Genomic DNA, 18,049 nt, shown 5'->3' on the forward strand with positions numbered 1-18,049 from the left:
CAGAACTTAATGGTGTTTGGCAGAAAGCGAGCTCTCTTTTGACCACTCAGCATTATTAGCTCCTACAGACCTAGTTCTTCTGTAACTAGAAAAAAGCTGTTTGCACAGTGGACTTACAGGTATGAACCTCCATAAAAGCACCACCTTTTTCTAATGCCCTTGACCAAACTCCACTACATTCAGAGACAAATGATCAGGACTAGTAGCTTATCACTACCCATACTGGCATATTTGCATTTCACTAATGATACTATTTGGTGCTGTTCAAAGTAATACATTAAAAAAAAAAAAAAGGTAAAAAAAGCCATTTAAATAATGTTTTATTATATTGTTAATTTTATAATTCACAGTATCATGTGTGCTATAGGGCATGCTATCCAGATGCTGTTGCACACATTATGCATGTATGTTGCTGATTGTGCAAAGACATACATCACATTCTTACTGAAAACCACATTTCCATAAGTTAGGTGCATTAAGTTCTGTGGACACAGCTTTGCCATGACTTATTTCTAACCCCCTATGGCTACTCGACAAGATGAAACAATTCACCATCTTAAAAAAAAAAAAAAAAAAAAGTGGGGGTAGGAATTTACTAAAGCTAGTAAGTATGTTAGGTTCTGTTTCTCTGCTCTCCTCCCTCACATACAAGCAATGCTACATTTCTTCTATTCTTAAGTCATGTCTTGTGTACCCTACTCTGCATTACTTGAGTTTTCAGATGCTATAAGCAAGGGAAATGGAACAGATACATTTTTTAGAATAGTTATTCTTTCTTAACATATAAGACTAAAAAAACCAACATCCCCATCCCTCTCCCAAAATTCAGAGCCAGTCAAGATTCTTCAGCTGCATTAACACAATATAAACACATCATTTGCTGCCACATTGTTTAAAACTCGCTTAAATTTCATTCAGGTTTATTATAGAACAAAATCTTTGCTAGTATACATATCAAACACAATGAAAAGTTGGGAACAACACTAGTAAAATTTAAACCAAATTTAATAGTATAATCTCTTTCTGCAAGATTCTACTTGCCCCAGAAAGTATGAGTCTATCTCAGCAAATCAGTGACAGTATACACTTTGTTTAGGATGTATTAACTCCTCCTAGAAGTTGCTTGTCACAAAGGCACTTAAAGAGCCAGCTGCCATGAAACAAGCTAAGGCTCTGCAAGCTAAAAATAGCTAATCATTTGCTGGATACACACGTTAAATTCAAGCTTGTGGGCTAGGATATGTATCCTACACTTGGTGAGAACAGTATTAGCTCTACTGTTACATACGGCATAACAAAAGGCTGCTCTGGAAATTAAATATACCTCCCTGCCCAACTGACTTACCTCGAGCTTGGTGTTGGGCAGATTGCCAGTCCATTTTTTTTGTTTCTGTTGTTCTTGTTCTGCTTTGAGGGTTGGACAGTTTTGGAGCACAATACTGAAATGATCATTTGTTCAGAACTAAACACATGATGCTGGCGAAAAAGAGAAACTTCAACAGTAGTTTGTCTCTAATGCTTTTTGATTTCTAGTAGGTACATAAGTATTAAACCACAACTTTTTGTAGCTGCTTTTCCTGAAGTCCACTGCTAATTAAATATATAATTGTAGACACCGACACCATAGGTTTGCTCTAGAAGCATTTTAATTTACAAACAGCAATTCCCATTGACTTTATACCATAAAAAAAGCAATTTACAAGCAAGAAACAAATTCATCAGAACAAAATAAAGCAGCACTGAAATATTCATGTCACAAATCTAAAAACAAAGTGAATACAAGAGTAAAATATCATTTGAATAAATATTTTAAAATTCATGCTACAAAATAATCCTTAATGGCAAGTTAATTGTTACAGCATCAGCTTAGCTAGCTTCATTTACTTCATATGGTGATGAAGTGTGGAGTTGTGAGGTTACCGGTTTATATTGCAAGATAATAACACCAAGTCAAGTCATTCAAACTGTTCAAATATTTATCATGATAAACAACAATACAAATAAAAGTTATTTAAAAATACAAATTTTCAGTCAGAAACACACACTTTAAATCGTGCAAGAGCTCTACCTCTAATCAGATATACAACCAGAGGCTTGCAATACAAGTCCAAAGGCTGCATTCATAGCATATGTAAATTGGAGAGACAGCAGTTAGTTTTATTTGCTATAGCAGGAGTTACTTAGGTAAACTAGAAGCAAACCTGCTCAGTTACTGATAATTAGCATCACATCCCCTGAAGAAATAAATACAGGAACGTGTCCCAGGCTTTTTTTTTTTTTTCTTTTTTTAATGTAAACTTGCATAACTAACATAATGCTGCCACAGGGATGTGCAAGGAGCATTAAATCTAAAATATTAAATACAACTATTCTGGCACTTGTTAAAAGATATGTAAAATACACACAGATTATAAACTTTGAACATTTTGAATGACTTTACTAAACTTCCGTTTCAATCACTGAGTATTATGAAATTTACAATTAATGAACTAAACAGATTCATATAAAGAATTTACACAATTCCCCAAATACTTTCAAATATAAAATTTAATAAATAACCCTGACCAGTCAAAAAGCACCATTCAAGGGTAAAACTCCCTTGGAAAATAGATTAGGTGTTGCATATTTGAGTCCCTTTCAATGGTTTCATCTGAAACCTGTTTAGAAAAATGTCAATAAAAGAATCACAGTCAACTAATACAAAAAGTCAAATAAGATATTTTTAAAGGTAAAGCTCATTCAATCTTTTCCCAGCCCTTGATTTAATTCCTGCTGTTCTTCCTAAAGTTCAGACTAAATATATTATGAGGCCTCACTGTTTTATCTAAAAGTAAACCAAAGGCTTCAGCATAAAATGTTACTTTATGCTTGGGAAGACTGCATTAAAAACTATCAATTTAGGCCTACATTATATTCTGCTGAACAGTAAATCGACAGTATCCTTTATGCTATTGAAAGAGTTCACACTAAAAAAAGCAGAGCCAATCCTGAAGACTTATTGACCAAACTGAACTGCTAATATACTGTATTTACAAAGCTATTTTCTAACTGTATTTACAGGTTTAAAAATAATATGGAAGATAACTGATTAAGTAAACTAACTGTTTAAAACCACAAACATTAGCAAAGATATAAAATCCTTTATTTTCACAGTTTGTCATAATTGGTTAAACATCTAGAGAAAAGGACACTGTCACTGTTTTCACATTTGTCTATAATAAAAAGGTAGATTAAGAGACTCAATTATGAACCAGCCTATATAATTTCATGATTTATTTTGCTGTCAAATATTTTTTCACATATTTTATTGACTTCTGCATTTATTGTAAATGAAATGTGTAACAATTCTGTGCTAACTTAAAACTGTACAGAAACAAGACACTGTACAGTACTTCCATAATCTGCTTAAAATAACACAGCATACTCTGTTTTGGTGGACTTGTGAAATGAACTTCAATTAGATAATGCTTCATGTGTCATGACAATGTTAAACCTGGCATACCATTATGTGACAAGGCACAATTTATTTGCTGTTGCCAGGTTTGAAGTTCGCTTTCTACCAGAGTCACACACTTTTTAAGTGTAAACGTAATGTTCAATGATGTTTTATGTATCCTTTGAAGCACTGCTGAACTTTACAGTACTGTGTTATGGCTTGATAATTCTTAACACTGCTAGCAGTGGAAAAGGTAAATGGCATATCAATGTGAATAGGAGCAAGTAAAACTTGCAAACTGATGAATCATGGTTTTGTAGAAAAAGTGATCACTTCCTGCCCCTTAACAGTCCTGTTACAATGTTCTGAACCTGAACCTGTACAATCAAAGTAACTTTTGTTGTTGTTTTTGTGTGATTTTTCTTTCCTTTTTTTTTTTTTTTTTGTTTGTCAGAGACAAGTTTGGATAAGTCACTCTTTGGTAAACTCAAACCAGTTCAATAAATTTACAAATACAAAGAACTAGATTTAAATAATGTTAAGATTGTGACACAGAAATTCAAGAAATATAAAATTAGTGCCCATATCCTGCTATCTTCAACTCATACTTCCATAAAAAAAGTCACACCAAAGGCACCACAGCACAGGTCCAAGATAAAGGGTTAAGAATAACTGTACATTTCTTGGATTTTACATGTCTCAAACTTAATTTGTCAAAACACATTTTTTTAAAAATTTAATTACTTAAAGCAAACATGAGAAAAAACAGTATCAGAAACACCAACCTGTTTTTAAGTGGGTAAACATACAGACTACCTCCCATAGACACAGACATACAATTTCCCTTACTGAAAATAACAGTTCTATTGGTTCAAGGAGAGAAACATCATCTCACCTCCCTGCACCTCTTTATTTAGGCAGTTTTAGGACAAAGAGGCAAATTATGTACTCAATTCAACTGAAGCTGCTCCAAAGGAGCTGGTGGATTTTTACTGTAAGTTGGTATTTAATAAAAATCTTATTGCAGACTGTCACAATATTAAGAACTAGTGTATTCAATAAAGCTACTACTACACAAATATGCCCCAACTTCACAGGAGCCCAAAAAGCATTACAAGATATCAAACCTATCTTTTTGCTTTCCTGTAACTTAAGAATGAGACTATATTTTCTAAATTCCAGGACTCAGACAACATGTTCACAGATGGATTTTCAATATTTGCTAAATAAAGCATAAGGCCCAATTATATAAAGCATGTATTTTAAAGATGCATGTGGTTAATTTAATTTTGCTTATCAGGTAGAATTTACACAGTAGTGTTTGCCAGCTCATGCTTTTGAGGTCTGAAACTATTGTTTATTTTTTTTTATTTCTTTTTTCTATTTTGCTTAATGGTTACCATTAGTTTTCACATTTTAATATATTATACTGACCTAAATGATGAAGTTAGCACCATAATAAAAAAAACATTTGGTGAAACAACAATATTTAGAGTATTTTTAAAGTTGTTGGTAGTTCCTTTATACAGAAACCAACCACTGAAGATAACAGGGAAGCCACAGCAACTCTGTAATACTTGCACATGAAATAACAGACATATTGCTTGAAGTTCCCATAGAGTATTTGTGTTTTGTTTTTTTTTTAAATACAAAAAAGTACAAATTCCAAGTGCTAACATATCACTTGGAGCTGTAAGTAGGAAGTCAATGTGCACCTGAAAACAGCTCTCTGTGAAGAGAGCTGTTAAAACACTGCTTGGAAATACTGTAGTTTAAACTACAAGATACCTCTCAGGTTAGTATCAACCAACCATGAAGAGTGATAAAGTTAAATTTAGTTACCTGGTATACTTCTACAGTACGAAATGAAGGTAGATTCTGAGGCCGGTAAAAACACATTTAAAACCACAATGCTACTTCTGGGTTTGCCATTAGTTTTCCTTTTTTTTTTTTTTTTTAATATATATATAGATATATATCTATCTCTATATATATAAAAAGGTCAGCACCACAGGTTGTCCAGTTTATGTTCTAGACAACTAACAAAACCCCTTAACAATTTAACCATAATTTAATAGATTTATGGCATTTGGTTTACAAATGTTATAAAGCAAAGCAATTAAAACAAGGTAATTCACTTTGCTCACTTCTGCACACAAAGTAATAGTTTAATAAGATGAAAACCAAACATTCTTCTAAAAACAAAAGCATCCTCCCAAAGTCTGAAGTCCTAAATCCTAGGCAGAGAGGAGAGCTAGTAGTTGAAAGAATGGTACGTGGTATAAACCTTGACATACTTTTACATTCACTTCAACCAGAATAGGGAAAGTGAAAGCGTTTCATATATATAAAGCAAATTTATATATATAAACAGACTAACTACCAAAAACAGTTGGAAAAACAAGCACAATTCATTGGAACACATGGAAGGAATCAAATATATAATATTCTCTCTCCCCACTGCTGTGTAACCCTCTTTATCAGCAACAGGATTTAAGAAATAAGCGAGACTACAGCTTCTTGGTGTATCCAGCAGAGCTGCCAATCTTATTTTAATATCTTTCTCCACTGGAATTTGTGTCTTACCAGATCAACCACCTTAGCAGACTCTTCCCATCCATTCCCCAGCACACTGTTTTTTATATTTTGAGCATCTTCAAAAGTGGAAAAACAAACAAACAAACACAAAAAAACAGCCCAACCTCCTACAGAAGCAAATAATACTTATGTAGTCTTTTCCAGAAACCATTTCACGCTGATTTCCAGAAGGTCAGGAAAATTAAAAGGCTGTTATACTTGTAATGAAGATTACTAAAAGAATAAAAGATTTTAAAAATACATTATTAATGTGCTTGTTTGTGTTGCACTTAGAATGTAATATTTTAATCAGATGTGCTAGACATTGCATGAATTTCCATACTAGAATCCATAGCTTCAGAAGCCGAAGCATCATTATCTATTTTCTGTTCCACAAAAGCTTCTGTTCTGTCTGGAGACTCTACCCTGTTTCTTACTTCTGTTACTCCAGGGTGATTCTTTCGCAAATGCTGGTTTAGTGTACCCTGGAAAGGAAAACATTTTCCACAGACCTCACAGCGAAAGGGCTTATCATCTGTATGACCGCGAATATGATACTCAAGTTGGTCCTTGCGGGTATATTTCTTCCCACAAAATTTGCACACAAAAGGAGTTATTCCCATGTGCAATCGCATGTGCCGATCGAGGCTCCCTTTCTGGTTGAAAGACTTGCCACAGTAAATACAAATCAGCCTCTCATTGTATGGATACCAATGACCTCTTGTATTTCTTTCCCGTGGACTATTTTCGTATCCTGTGTTACTCACCATAGAATCACTGTCAGCCCCTTGCACCAAGCCCTGAACATCACTATGTAAATGACCAGTGGATACCCGTTTTTGGCGTGCACGACCCCCTCTGAAACAGCTCAGCATTGACCTTGAGGGACTTGAATTGCTCAGGCTTCCAAAAGTTTCAGACACACCTGCAGCCTGTGATGAGGCATGGGTAAATGAATAAACGTGTTGCAAGACAGACCCATAGGAACCAACATTTACTGCTACCACTTGCTCTCCATCCACCATTTCAGTATGATATCCATCATCACCAAGGGAAGAGCTATCAGAGCAACTTGGCCTGTCAGACTTTTCCATTTTAACTTTCACCTCTGCAATCTGACTTTCCCTTACTATCAGGTCTCCTTGCTCATGATCACCTTCAATCTGAATTTCATATTCAGAAATACTCCCGCTGCTTCCTCGATCTGAATGCCCTTCTTCTTGCAGTCGACTACGCAGAGTTTTGCCTGGAGTAGTTTCCATCCTAAGATCGCTGCTTGCTGTTGACTGTCGCACCTGAGAGCAATAGGGGGGAGATATTTCAATGGGGTTGGCAAAATAGCTGCCATCTTTAACTCCATTGCGATTTTCTGAATTTTCTTCAGCACCAACAGTGACAGAGTCAACATCACCAACACTGATCTTTGAATGAATACTCTCCAGTATCTGTGTGCACTTATCAATGACGCACTGCATCTGTAGAAAGCTAGCTGCAGTTAGAAAACTAACAACATCCTTCAGTTGTAAGGACATCCTTCCAGTGTAACAAAATGAAAGCAATTGTTCAAAAACATTGGGATTTTTAATAACTGATATAGATAAGCCACTCATGGTGCTTAATGCTGAATGGTCACGGAAATATGGAGAACTGGCAGCTAAGACAGCTTTATGGGCTCGAAATGGCTGACCCTGAATATGCACAATTATGTCACACAGCTTTCCTTGCAAGCGGAGTTCGTTTAACTGGCTCAGAACAGTGTTGCTGTACTCAGGCACATCAAACTGAATGAAACTGCTGCTGTCCATTTCTACTGATGTAAAATGGAATCTGAAAGAAAAGTGAGAAGATTTACAACTGAGAATGAATACAGAGTTTTCCGTTTCAAAAATAAATGCTTACACATGTTGAGGTTAAATTACCACATTGATCTGTTTAAGGTGGGTGTCAACAAAACAGCTGGTATAAATACTTATGTAACAGAAAAAGTAGAGTCTTGATCTACTGATCTCTTGCATTGCTATCAAATTATCCCTCTGCAACATTCACAATTCAATTGCTTATAACACATCACAGGGTCCCTGGGATAGTCTATGTTTAACCTAAAAGAAACTTTGCAGTCCCCAACCTCCTAACACAATCCTAATATTAAAGTCACTAAAGCAGGTCAAAAACTTCAGAATCTTTACTGTCTTAAGAGACTACACTGATACTTGCAGGGAACTGCACTTTTAAATTGTCCAAGAATAATTTTTGAAAGGTATTTCATGAAGTTTGAAAAACCTGATGAAGAAAAACCACAGTTGTGTGGATATATGTATACGCATACAAACACAAACATTAAAATATTTTTAAAATGTATTTTTTAGGTCTAGATATGTAGTATATTCAGCTCTGAAATAAATTTGACATCAATGGCATTTCTGTTTAGACAAACGTTTACCTCTTGAGAAAATACTCTCAATACTTATTAAAGAAATAAATCAATCATTCAGTATTTACATCAAAAAACAAGGAATCCTAATTGAAGGAAATATCAGAGTGTAGACTCAATTCTGAACTGTTTACCCAGCGTGCCAGAGGTTTCCAGATAACAATGAACGTGTCAATATGCAAGGCAGCATTTTTGAAGGAAAAGTGTGGGAGCCACCCACGGACTTTCAATTTTTTGAGTTTCTTTTTGTGGTTTTCATCTATTGCCTGCTGCCCTCTCCCCCGTGCCCCCTCCCCAGCTTTGAAGCTCATCTGACACTGCACTGACTTCTTAACTAAGATGATTTGCCAATTAAGTTCAACATAACTCCAAAGCCATTAGTACTAAAACTTTCTTGATACAATGGGAAAGATGTTCCAAGAGCTTTAGCGAAATGTATACATTTCAGAATAAGATCTAAAGAAAGGTACTACCCTATATTATCGTAAAAAGCAAATACACACTTGTTCCCCGAGAGTGCCTGTAGCAGACTATCCTATATTTCTAAGAGTAGGCCTGTAATCAAGTACCCAAGAATATTCATATTTTCATTGTTATTCTTGTTCTTATTAATGCAGAAGTCATAATATAGCCATCATACCTGCTTTTCCAATTGGACAAACAGATCTCAACATCATCCATTGACTTCTGATGCAGGAAGCATGTCCAATGTATCACAACATACTAGCAGATTTTTTTTCTATTTGTGTCTTATGTTACATGCTGTAATAGGACATATGAACAATTTTAAATCAAATTACGAAAATTTAGGCACTGTAAAAAACAAAATCAACAGGTAGGAATATGACAAAAGATTTACAAGGAAGAACTGGAGCTGTCACCTAAAACTAAGGTTCATTGTCTTCACAAATGGAAGTTCCTTTCAGCAGAGAAACAAAACAGCCAGCTTCCTGACTCGACTAGCATTACTGAGAAAACTTCAGTAAATTGTACTTCACTTGACCGATGATGGAAATAAAGATTAAAATGGTTAACAGAACTGATATGATCACAGCCATCCATACAAAGATAGCTTTGGCAGGACGGTTCTTTCAGTCAGCAAATAAAGCTATAGAATGATTCAGTGCTTGTGAGCTGAAACAAGTCAGGCATAAACCAGAAATCAAACATGACAAACAAACAAACAAACCTCAAGTGAACGATGGAGCAATTAAACTGGAAGATTAACCTTGGTATTCTGAGTATCCCTCCATGCTGCACAGAGAACCACTGTCCAAGTTCCTAGCTTGCATCCACTCCATTGGGAAGACTGCATTCTCGGCAATAAGGATACATATTTGTCAATATCACTGTTGTTTGACAGGGCATCAGGTTTCTTTACTAACCCCACATAGGTCACTACCTTTGACTTGTGGGATTTATGCACTATACACAGGTGCAACGTTCCTGACTGAGCTTTTCTTTGCTCATTTGAAGGGTTTTTGTTGACCTGAAACAACACGGAGAGCTGTTACCTAGGTTGAGAGCTATGTACAAACTGTAAGACCAGTCCCCAGCAGTGATAATTTGTCATTCCTACATCTTTACAGATCTCTGATCTCAGGAACCAGATCCTAATCAAGCCTCACCCAAATTCCATCAGAAGTTATTCCTTTTTTTTTATGTATAGAATGTACAGAAACAGTTTGTCATATTTAGCCAGTGGCCTTTCTCCTTGCCCTGTACTTCCCTAAGGGCTCTTTATTCAGTGAAATGGAAAACAACGTAGTCCCAGACAAAACATTAAAATATAGTCACCACAAGCACTAGTACAGACAGAAGGAATGGGATAGGGATAGGAGCCCTTAAGTAGAAAGACGATGGGTACTTTATGTCTTACTGTGAAAAAAAAAAAAAAAAAAGCCCACAATTTCATTCTTTTGATCAAGGCATCTTGGCACGTCTAGATGAATTCACACCCCCTAGGAGATGGCCACACATTGCAAAGGTACTGTAAACACATACTAGGGAAAGCATGAGAGACAGGAAGATGGGGTCACTGAGAGAAAAGGGATGCTCGGCAGTACTTGCACATCATAACTGTTGGAAATTCTAACTCTCTCTATGGAATCATAGAATATCCCAAGTTGGAAGGGACCCCTCGAGGACTCCTTCCCAAATCCATGGGCATGTGTATCTATAAGCAATTCTACAGCCTTGTTCCGAGAACTGTTTCAACTTCCTCTTAGGAAGCAGAAAATTTTACTATTACCATTTTCAGGAGAATAAACAGCACAAATCCTGGTAGGGAATGGAAAGGATGATGGAATTAAAGGTTTGCGAGGTTGCTTGTCAGTGTAGCAAACATACGGTACCGCTTTGAAAGCAAACACATCAAGTATAGCCCAAAAAGCAGAGGACGCCCCGCTGTTCTTAAAAAAGAAGAATCTACAGCACGCTCTTGTTGCAATGTCAGTTTCTTCCTTTGAAAACAAATGCTTCCTGGGATCCTGAAAACTTCTGTAGAAAGTGTAAAGTAACAAGAATTTTACACAGCAGCAGCCTCTGACAGAAGGGAACCCGTCTTTTGCTTTTGGCTAAACTCTCAAACATTTCTAGATGAAGGAATTTGTCAATGAACACCACGTTTGCGCGTAGCAGGACCATAGCAGGAACTGGACTGAGACTGTAGTAATTTTGGTAGGGTTAGTACCAGGGCACACCAACTTTCTTGCACAGATTAGGGGAGATAAGACCTGAGGAAAAATCTGGGTATTACAAGTAAGAGAGGCAGGCACCACTGGCAATGTTTTACTGATGAGTAATGATTAGAGGAAGAATGATCTTACTTATTCATATAAATCCCCACTTTCATTATCTAGAAAATCATCTTTGAAATATATTCCCCCCACACAAAAAGTTTTTATTATGTTTGCATGCAGAATAAAGCTAGCAGACCCAGAATCCAATTCCAGTAGAGTTACGCAGATTATTGTTCAGCAGGGTACTGTACCATAATAGTACTTGATTATTCACCAATACTGGCAAGCCAGTAGCTCTTTCAAGACAATGTGATTTATGCTTGAAGTATCTCTGATGAGCCTGGCAAAGAAGAAATCCTCAAGTTTTGTTTTTTTTAAAACAGTTTCTTCCAAGTTGAAGTGTCTTACTAATCTCTTCTTTTAGGGTGAGGAAATTCACATTAAACTGAAGCAGAGAAGTACTCTAAAAGGCAAATTAGCTATGGACACATCCATTGTATGCTCTAAATAAAAACAAAAACTAAAAAATAAATCACAAACATTCTCTCTACAGTTAACCATCCAGTCTTTGCTTCTCAAAACAATGGAACAGTAACTACTTTAACTCACATAACAAATATTTAGAGAATTAGCAGAGAAGAAGAAAAAATTAATAAGTAGTCAGAAGTTATGTCCAATACCTTCCATGATATTTCAGCACATACGGCGTCAATCTGTGTTAAGACCAAGACCACTACAGAATGAAGATGTGTATTATACAAGCTCTAGCATTTGGGGGACTGGTGAGAGCCAAGACAACTCACAGTAATGTTAGGGAACCTCATTGTTACAAAGTAATGCATTTTGTCTTGCTTTAGGTTTTTATCCCTGTTGTTGGAGAGTTCCACGTTAGGTTAAAGTGCTATAAAATTTAAGTCCACCTCTGGTCACCTGTCTATAACTAGGTCTTCTGTTAAACAGTTTGATCCACTTATTCAGGAAGGTTAAAGTTTTCATACAAATGTGTACAAGAAATTTGATGAAGGCTTTCTAATTTCTCAGGTTGGAAGTTAGGAGAAATTTCTTCTCAGAAAGAAGTACTTAGGCACTGGAATGGGTTGCCCAGAGAGGTGGTGGAATCACTGTCCCTGGGCGTGTTTAAGAAATGGCTGGATGTGGTACTTAGAACAAGGTTTAGTAGGTAATGTTGGTGGTAGGGGGACAGTTGGATCAGATGATCTTGGAGGTCTTTTCCAACCTTATGATTCTAATTTTTGAATTAGAATCATGGGACAGAACCACATATTAAGTTCCAGCAGTGCTATGTTGAGTCTCCTGTCTATTTCTGTGGGTGATCATCCAGTCACACTCAAAACAATCATATAAATTCTCTTTGAGTTTGCATTACATTTATTCATCAGGGTCTTACACAAACATAAAATATAGTATGAATTACTAGCAGTGGATCGCTGCCCTTTATCTTCAAACAAAAGTGTTCGTTGAAGTAACCTGTGAACATGAGAATGACATGCATTTAACATTTCTTGTTAGATTTCAAAAAACCATACTTTAAAAACTGTGTTCTATGAAAGCTCTCATTACACTTGAAAAAACAAAAATAGATGATGACAAAGCTAATTTGGTATTTCATTTTACTGACATCATATAGTAACAGCAGGAAAGCATCATATAACTACAACATGAAGCTGTGCGTTTGCCAGCATCATATTAGTTTCTGCTTCTAAATCTGCACCTGTTTAACTTCATTCACTTGCTGATGTATGGTTTGCTGTTCTCATAGACAGGTGAATGATACACGTTATGCTCATTTTAACTCAAGCAAAGGTGCAAGTAAAGATCCCTTGCATTTTCTTTAGCTCAGCAACATGAGTTCCTTAGCAAACAAACAAACAAACAAAAACATTACTATTGTGGAAAGTGCTTGAAAACAGAAATGCATAAAAGCATAAAAGTTAGGAAGGTCATAAGGAAAATTAAGACTAAAAAAATAAAGTGCTCCTGTGACACCAAGAATGGATACACCATACGCTACTGCTCAGAACAGATAATAAGCAAGAAAAGAAACAGGTATTTCTATTAATCAGCGCATACCTCCCTTGCATTTTGTCATATTATTTACTACTCCATCTGTGAGAACTTAAGACATTCTTGCAAAACCATCATTCAGAAGTATTTTTAATCTATGAATGTAACCCAATCATCTGTGATTGTGGAAGATTTATGGCAACATCTTCATTACTTTCACTTCTTTCAGTTGCCTTAGACAGTCTTCGGATTAGACTCGACACAAAATTAAAGCTAGTTGTACCAAAGAAAAACTGCAATCAGGTCTGTCATAGTCTAAGTGCATTTCTTAGGACATTGCTTTAGGACAGTCTGCTTTAAACAGTCTTTGAAAACTGGGAAGAAACCATCATTTAAAAATGAATAAAACAAAAAAGCTTCTCTCCCAACTGAGATTTTTTCTTGCAGAACCATAAAATACTTACAATAATATAAGTAGTATTATGGAAATATTTAATATTGGGTTAATGTATCAACTCTTCCTAAATTTACGCAGCCATTTTCTTGAGAACTCTGCAGCCTTTAAAGATCATGAAGGAGACTAAGTTATTTTATACTTATTTCAAGTGAGATAATTAAACACTTTTTTTATTTTAATATAGATTTACAAATCAATTGTATTAAATGGTTTTCCAGAAACATACATGGCGAATAATAAAAATAGGCTCTTGTGTATTTTCAGCTCATCCACACAAGCTATTTCCAGGTCTACACAACACGCTGCCAGAAACATCCTCCTGGTGACTGAAAATGTACCTAAGGTGACACTGTTCTCCATGCAGCTTTACATTTACAATGATCTCCACACTCTTTTCAGTTCGATTCAACAGATTACTCTGTTGGATTTGCCTCTAACAGGTAAAAACTGCCAGTATGATTAAAAACAGCTAACACAAGCTTATGTTTACATGAGCTTCTTGCCCAAACTTTTGTTAAGCTCAGCACAGTTTTTAACAGTCTATGGTGAAACAGCTTTGAAAAACGACTGCTTCACTCATATTTTGGATTAAAATACAGAAAAAGTTACAAGAACAAAATTCACGTCTTTCAGGCAAGCACTCCCATCCTAAAGCATCACAGAACACAATCCCATCATTTTCATAGGTGAGCAATACTTTAGTCCCGTACAGTTTTTGCAGAAAAATTCTTATTAATTCTGACTTTTGTCTAACAGGAATTGAAAAGGATTTATTTTTGACCTCACTAAAACAACAGGATGAGTATACTCCTGGGAAGCTCTCCACAGACATAGCAACAATTGTTTATACAGAAAATGGACAATTACATTTGCCATCCTGAGAAAACCACTTGAAGGAGCGGATGATTTTAGTATCAACATTAAAACCAATTCATTTATATATATACATACACACACACAAACGCTAACATTGTAAAAACTACATTGCTATTCACAACTCTCAGTATGGTGCAGCCAGGCAATTATCAGAACTGCATATTTAGCATTTCACAGTAAAACAAACAAACAACAAAAAAAGAGTATTTTATTTGAGCAAATATCCAGAGCAGTTGTGAAACAGAATTCCAAGGACCACTTTCCTCCCTTATTCTCAAATAGTCCTCTCAAAATTGCTTGCCTGTATGTAAGTGATTAAAATAGTAAATATGAAACTAGAGATGGATAAACAAAGGTTCACCCAATGATTAGAAACCGGAACACAAATAAGCTCCAAATATTGGCCCTAGAAATCAAGTTACTATAAAAGCAATTGCAGGTATGCATGTATTTCTAACGATGGGAAAAAAAAATGTTATTAGAAGGCAAAACACAGATAGCCAAGATCAGCAGAAGTATTGTGTCAGTTAAGTGAAATAAAGGCACATTTATGACACATATGCTTTAAAGCTGTAAGACCTTACCAGTAGTGATCAGTTTTCTTCTGTGCACCAACTTCATAATATGCAAGCTTCTGAGTACTGTTTATTTAATCCTGAATATTTATACCCCACATATTTTATTTACTAAATTTCTGACAACTTTGAGATACATGTTTAGAGAAGTCACTATCAGAATCAGGGAAACAACTGAGAGCATAGTAAGGCCTTTAATAAGTGGGAAGGGAGAGCAAGCTTTCATTCTGCTATTATAATAAGAAATTATGTATTATCAAGGAAATAATTGGCTAGCATTATGCATTTTAATCTACCTACTTTTTTCATCCTATTTCTTTTTTAGCTACTCACTCTTAATCAAATTATAACTATTTGACTTCAAGACTTATTTTAAGCAATGAAGTAGCTATATTCTCTAGATATTTTTATAATAGGTTTAGGGTAGCTCTCAAGGGTACACTTTCCTCCTTTTTTTTTCCCCATAGTATTCCCTCTGTCTTTGATTCCATTACTTCTGATACACCAAGCATTTTGTAGCTCTCACTAACGAGGCAAAGAAGCACAGGCTCCTCCTATTCTAGATGCTGATAATTCTGTAACACGTATATACCTAAACCGCTTTTATTCCCCCCCCCCCCCGTGACTGGGAACTCCCACATCAGCTTTTATGAGGCAGTTCAGATTTATTCCAAGTGTACCTTCACCACTGACTTATTTTTAAATAAAACTAATTGCATACGCCATGTGCACCTGCAGAGCTTTTGAAGGGCCTTCACGAAGACTGGGTCTTAACTAGAACTTCCAGTTCCTCAAACAGAACAGCAACAGCCGAAAGATCCACCAACTTCTGGGGACAACACTAAAAAAGGTACTAGGGTCTCAAAGTACTTCAGCCAGCCAAGCCGACCGCATCAGTTGCACCGCGCCTCGTTCGCACTAATAAAAGGCCAAGACGCACGCGCGTCCTGCCTCTCTGCTCGCAAACCAAGCTTACGCTCCAGCCACAGGCTCAGGCTACACAAGGGCAGCTTTCGGCAAGACCTGGCTGAAAGCGGAGCAACCCCGACGGAGCCGGGGTCGGCCGCGGCAGCAGGGACGTCGCGGCGGCTCCCGGGCGGCCGGCTGCAGGGCTCGCTGCAGGGCTCGCCTCAGCTCGCGCCCGGGAGCCGCACGGCCGCAGGGCCGAGACGGCGCCCGCAGCACAGGCCCGGGCCGAGCCCCCCGCGGCGCCGGGGCCTCCCGCGGCGCCGGGCCGCCGCCCCTGCGGGGCCTGTCAGGGCGCCGGGACCCCCTACCCCGAGCCGCCTCCGTCCCCCGCGGTAGCGCCGCCCCAGCCCCCGGCCCGACGCCCCCTGCAGCGGCCGGCCCGCCCGCGGCTCACCTGGGGCTGTCGGGGTCTCTCGCATGGCGGGTCCCGGCCCGTCTCCTGCCCGCTCCCACCGCCGCTTCCCGCCCTCTCCCGCAGCTCTTCGCACCCGGAAACGATTCCGCTGGCGGCGCTTCCGCTTCCCGGCGACGCGCGCCGGCAGCGGGCGCAGAGCCCTCCCGAGGCCGCCGGGGGGCGCGGGCGGGGCGGGGCGGGCTCTGTCTCGGCGCCTCCCCGCGCTGCTGGGCCCGGGAGCGCGGCGCGGGCCGCGAGGCCTGGCGTCTGCCCTGCCGCCGAGCTGCCGCACGAGGAAATGAGGGAGTTCAAGCTGCAACTGAAAGCTGCGGACAACAGCGGGAAATAACGTTCCTCCTGAATTCTGCCTCGGAGCGCGCATTCCAAGACGTTAGCAGGAGCGAGGAATTTGGAAAAGAGAAAACAAAACGCCAGATTCCCAAGAACAGCTTAGTGTTACAGCAGTATTAATTTCTGCAAACGTCTGATCTGACATATTTTGAGATCAACTTTTCTTGCTCCTCTCCCCTCCCCCTTCGTCTTTTAAACACTGGGTGTCCGGCCCACTGCAGATTACATGGCTGTTCTAAGTGCACCTGGATGAAGACAGCAAGCATCTGGGAGAGGAACTCCCTCCCAGCTGCGAACTACCACCTTTACTGAGCACAATAAATTAGGAATTAAGAAAGTCACCTGTATTACACCATCCTTTTAACTTACACCAATTGCTTTAGAGAGCATGCATGTTTTCAGAGCCTATCCTGCACATGCTTGCAGCATATGTAGGGTAACGATACACTGTAAAACTGTACCACTTTTCAAAAAACAGAAGGGCTGAAGCTAGTAGCTGCTGCTACAATATTCACATTATGTAACATCAGACATCACATATTATCTTCAAGATGTGTGTCTTTCTCTCTGTATCAAAAGATATGGAAAGCAGTCTTCAGAAATTAGGTGCTGAATGGTAATAGGATAAGGTACCCTAGTATCCTGACCAGTGCATAAATAGCAAAGTTAAATAACAGATACACTTATCAAAGAAAATCAAACGATCAACTCTGAACAGACGGAATACTTGCAGCTTTTTATGTGTATGCAGTAAGAGTAACTAATGGCAATAGTAAGTGAATTTGCTTGTGTCATATTCCATTTAAAATTGCTGAAGATGAAGGACTGTGGTATACAAATACTGAGTTCTCCAGGAATCAGCTCAATATGTTTTACAAGAAAGTGAATTCATCTATTGTTTAGATTGCAAGCATTATGTTGCTGAGTAAGAAGCATCAGCTATGACAGTTCCATGAGGAATTAACAGATGGAGGATAGGCAAAGCAAATTATTCTGTTAGAATAACCAAATTTAGACAGGTAGAGGAGGAATCCTCACAGGAAGATAAATTTAATCTTTAATACGTTTTTCACAGCGTGAAATTTCTTTGATACTTTGACAAGATTGACACATTATCTGTACCTACTTCTAGTTTACTTGTAGGGTTTTTGCAGTTGCTGGTACTATTAAGTGTGTGTTCCAAAATTTTCATATTGGCCTGTACATATTGTATTACA

General features: G+C 37.8%; 2 protein-coding genes across 5 annotated transcripts in view; both read right to left on the reverse strand.

Moving 5' to 3' along the window:
- The window catches only part of RALGPS1 (Ral GEF with PH domain and SH3 binding motif 1), a 161,168-nt gene extending 144,553 nt beyond the window's left edge, over nt 1–16,615 (reverse strand). Inside the window, exon 1 of the transcript XR_007709013.1 lies at nt 16,482–16,615. The gene's annotated coding sequence lies outside the window, so the exon portion shown is untranslated. The remainder of the gene's footprint in view (nt 1–16,481) is intronic.
- Nucleotides 1,637–16,592, reverse strand: ZBTB34 (zinc finger and BTB domain containing 34). 4 transcript variants are annotated; one of them, XM_035555133.2, is made up of 5 exons: nt 16,482–16,589; nt 9,847–9,933; nt 9,673–9,753; nt 9,085–9,206; nt 1,637–7,840 (listed from the first exon to the last, which is right to left on the reverse strand). In XM_035555133.2, exons 4-5 carry the CDS (start codon nt 9,123–9,125, stop codon nt 6,319–6,321), a joined length of 1,563 nt encoding a protein of 520 aa, XP_035411026.1. In that variant the 5' UTR covers nt 9,126–9,206; nt 9,673–9,753; nt 9,847–9,933; nt 16,482–16,589; the 3' UTR covers nt 1,637–6,318. The 4 variants fall into 4 exon arrangements, with proteins under 4 accessions (XP_035411026.1, XP_035411028.1, XP_035411023.1 ...); XM_035555130.2 differs by having other exon boundaries at nt 1,638–7,840; nt 9,634–9,753; XM_035555131.2 differs by lacking the exon at nt 9,847–9,933 and having other exon boundaries at nt 1,638–7,840; nt 9,634–9,753; nt 16,482–16,592.
- Nucleotides 16,616–18,049: the final 1,434 nt, after the last annotated feature.

Source organism: Cygnus atratus, chromosome 19 (genome assembly GCF_013377495.2).
Source record: "Cygnus atratus isolate AKBS03 ecotype Queensland, Australia chromosome 19, CAtr_DNAZoo_HiC_assembly, whole genome shotgun sequence".
In the NCBI taxonomy this organism is placed as follows: domain Eukaryota; kingdom Metazoa; phylum Chordata; class Aves; order Anseriformes; family Anatidae; genus Cygnus; species Cygnus atratus.

Coding starts and splice junctions, on each gene's coding strand:
- ZBTB34 (XM_035555133.2), bottom strand. CDS start 9,125: ATGGATGATGTTGAGATCTGTTTGTCCAATTGGAAAAGCAG. Junction 7,841..9,084: donor TTGTCCAATTGGAAAAGCAG/GTATGATGGCTA, acceptor CTTTTCTTTCAG/ATTCCATTTTACATCAGTAG.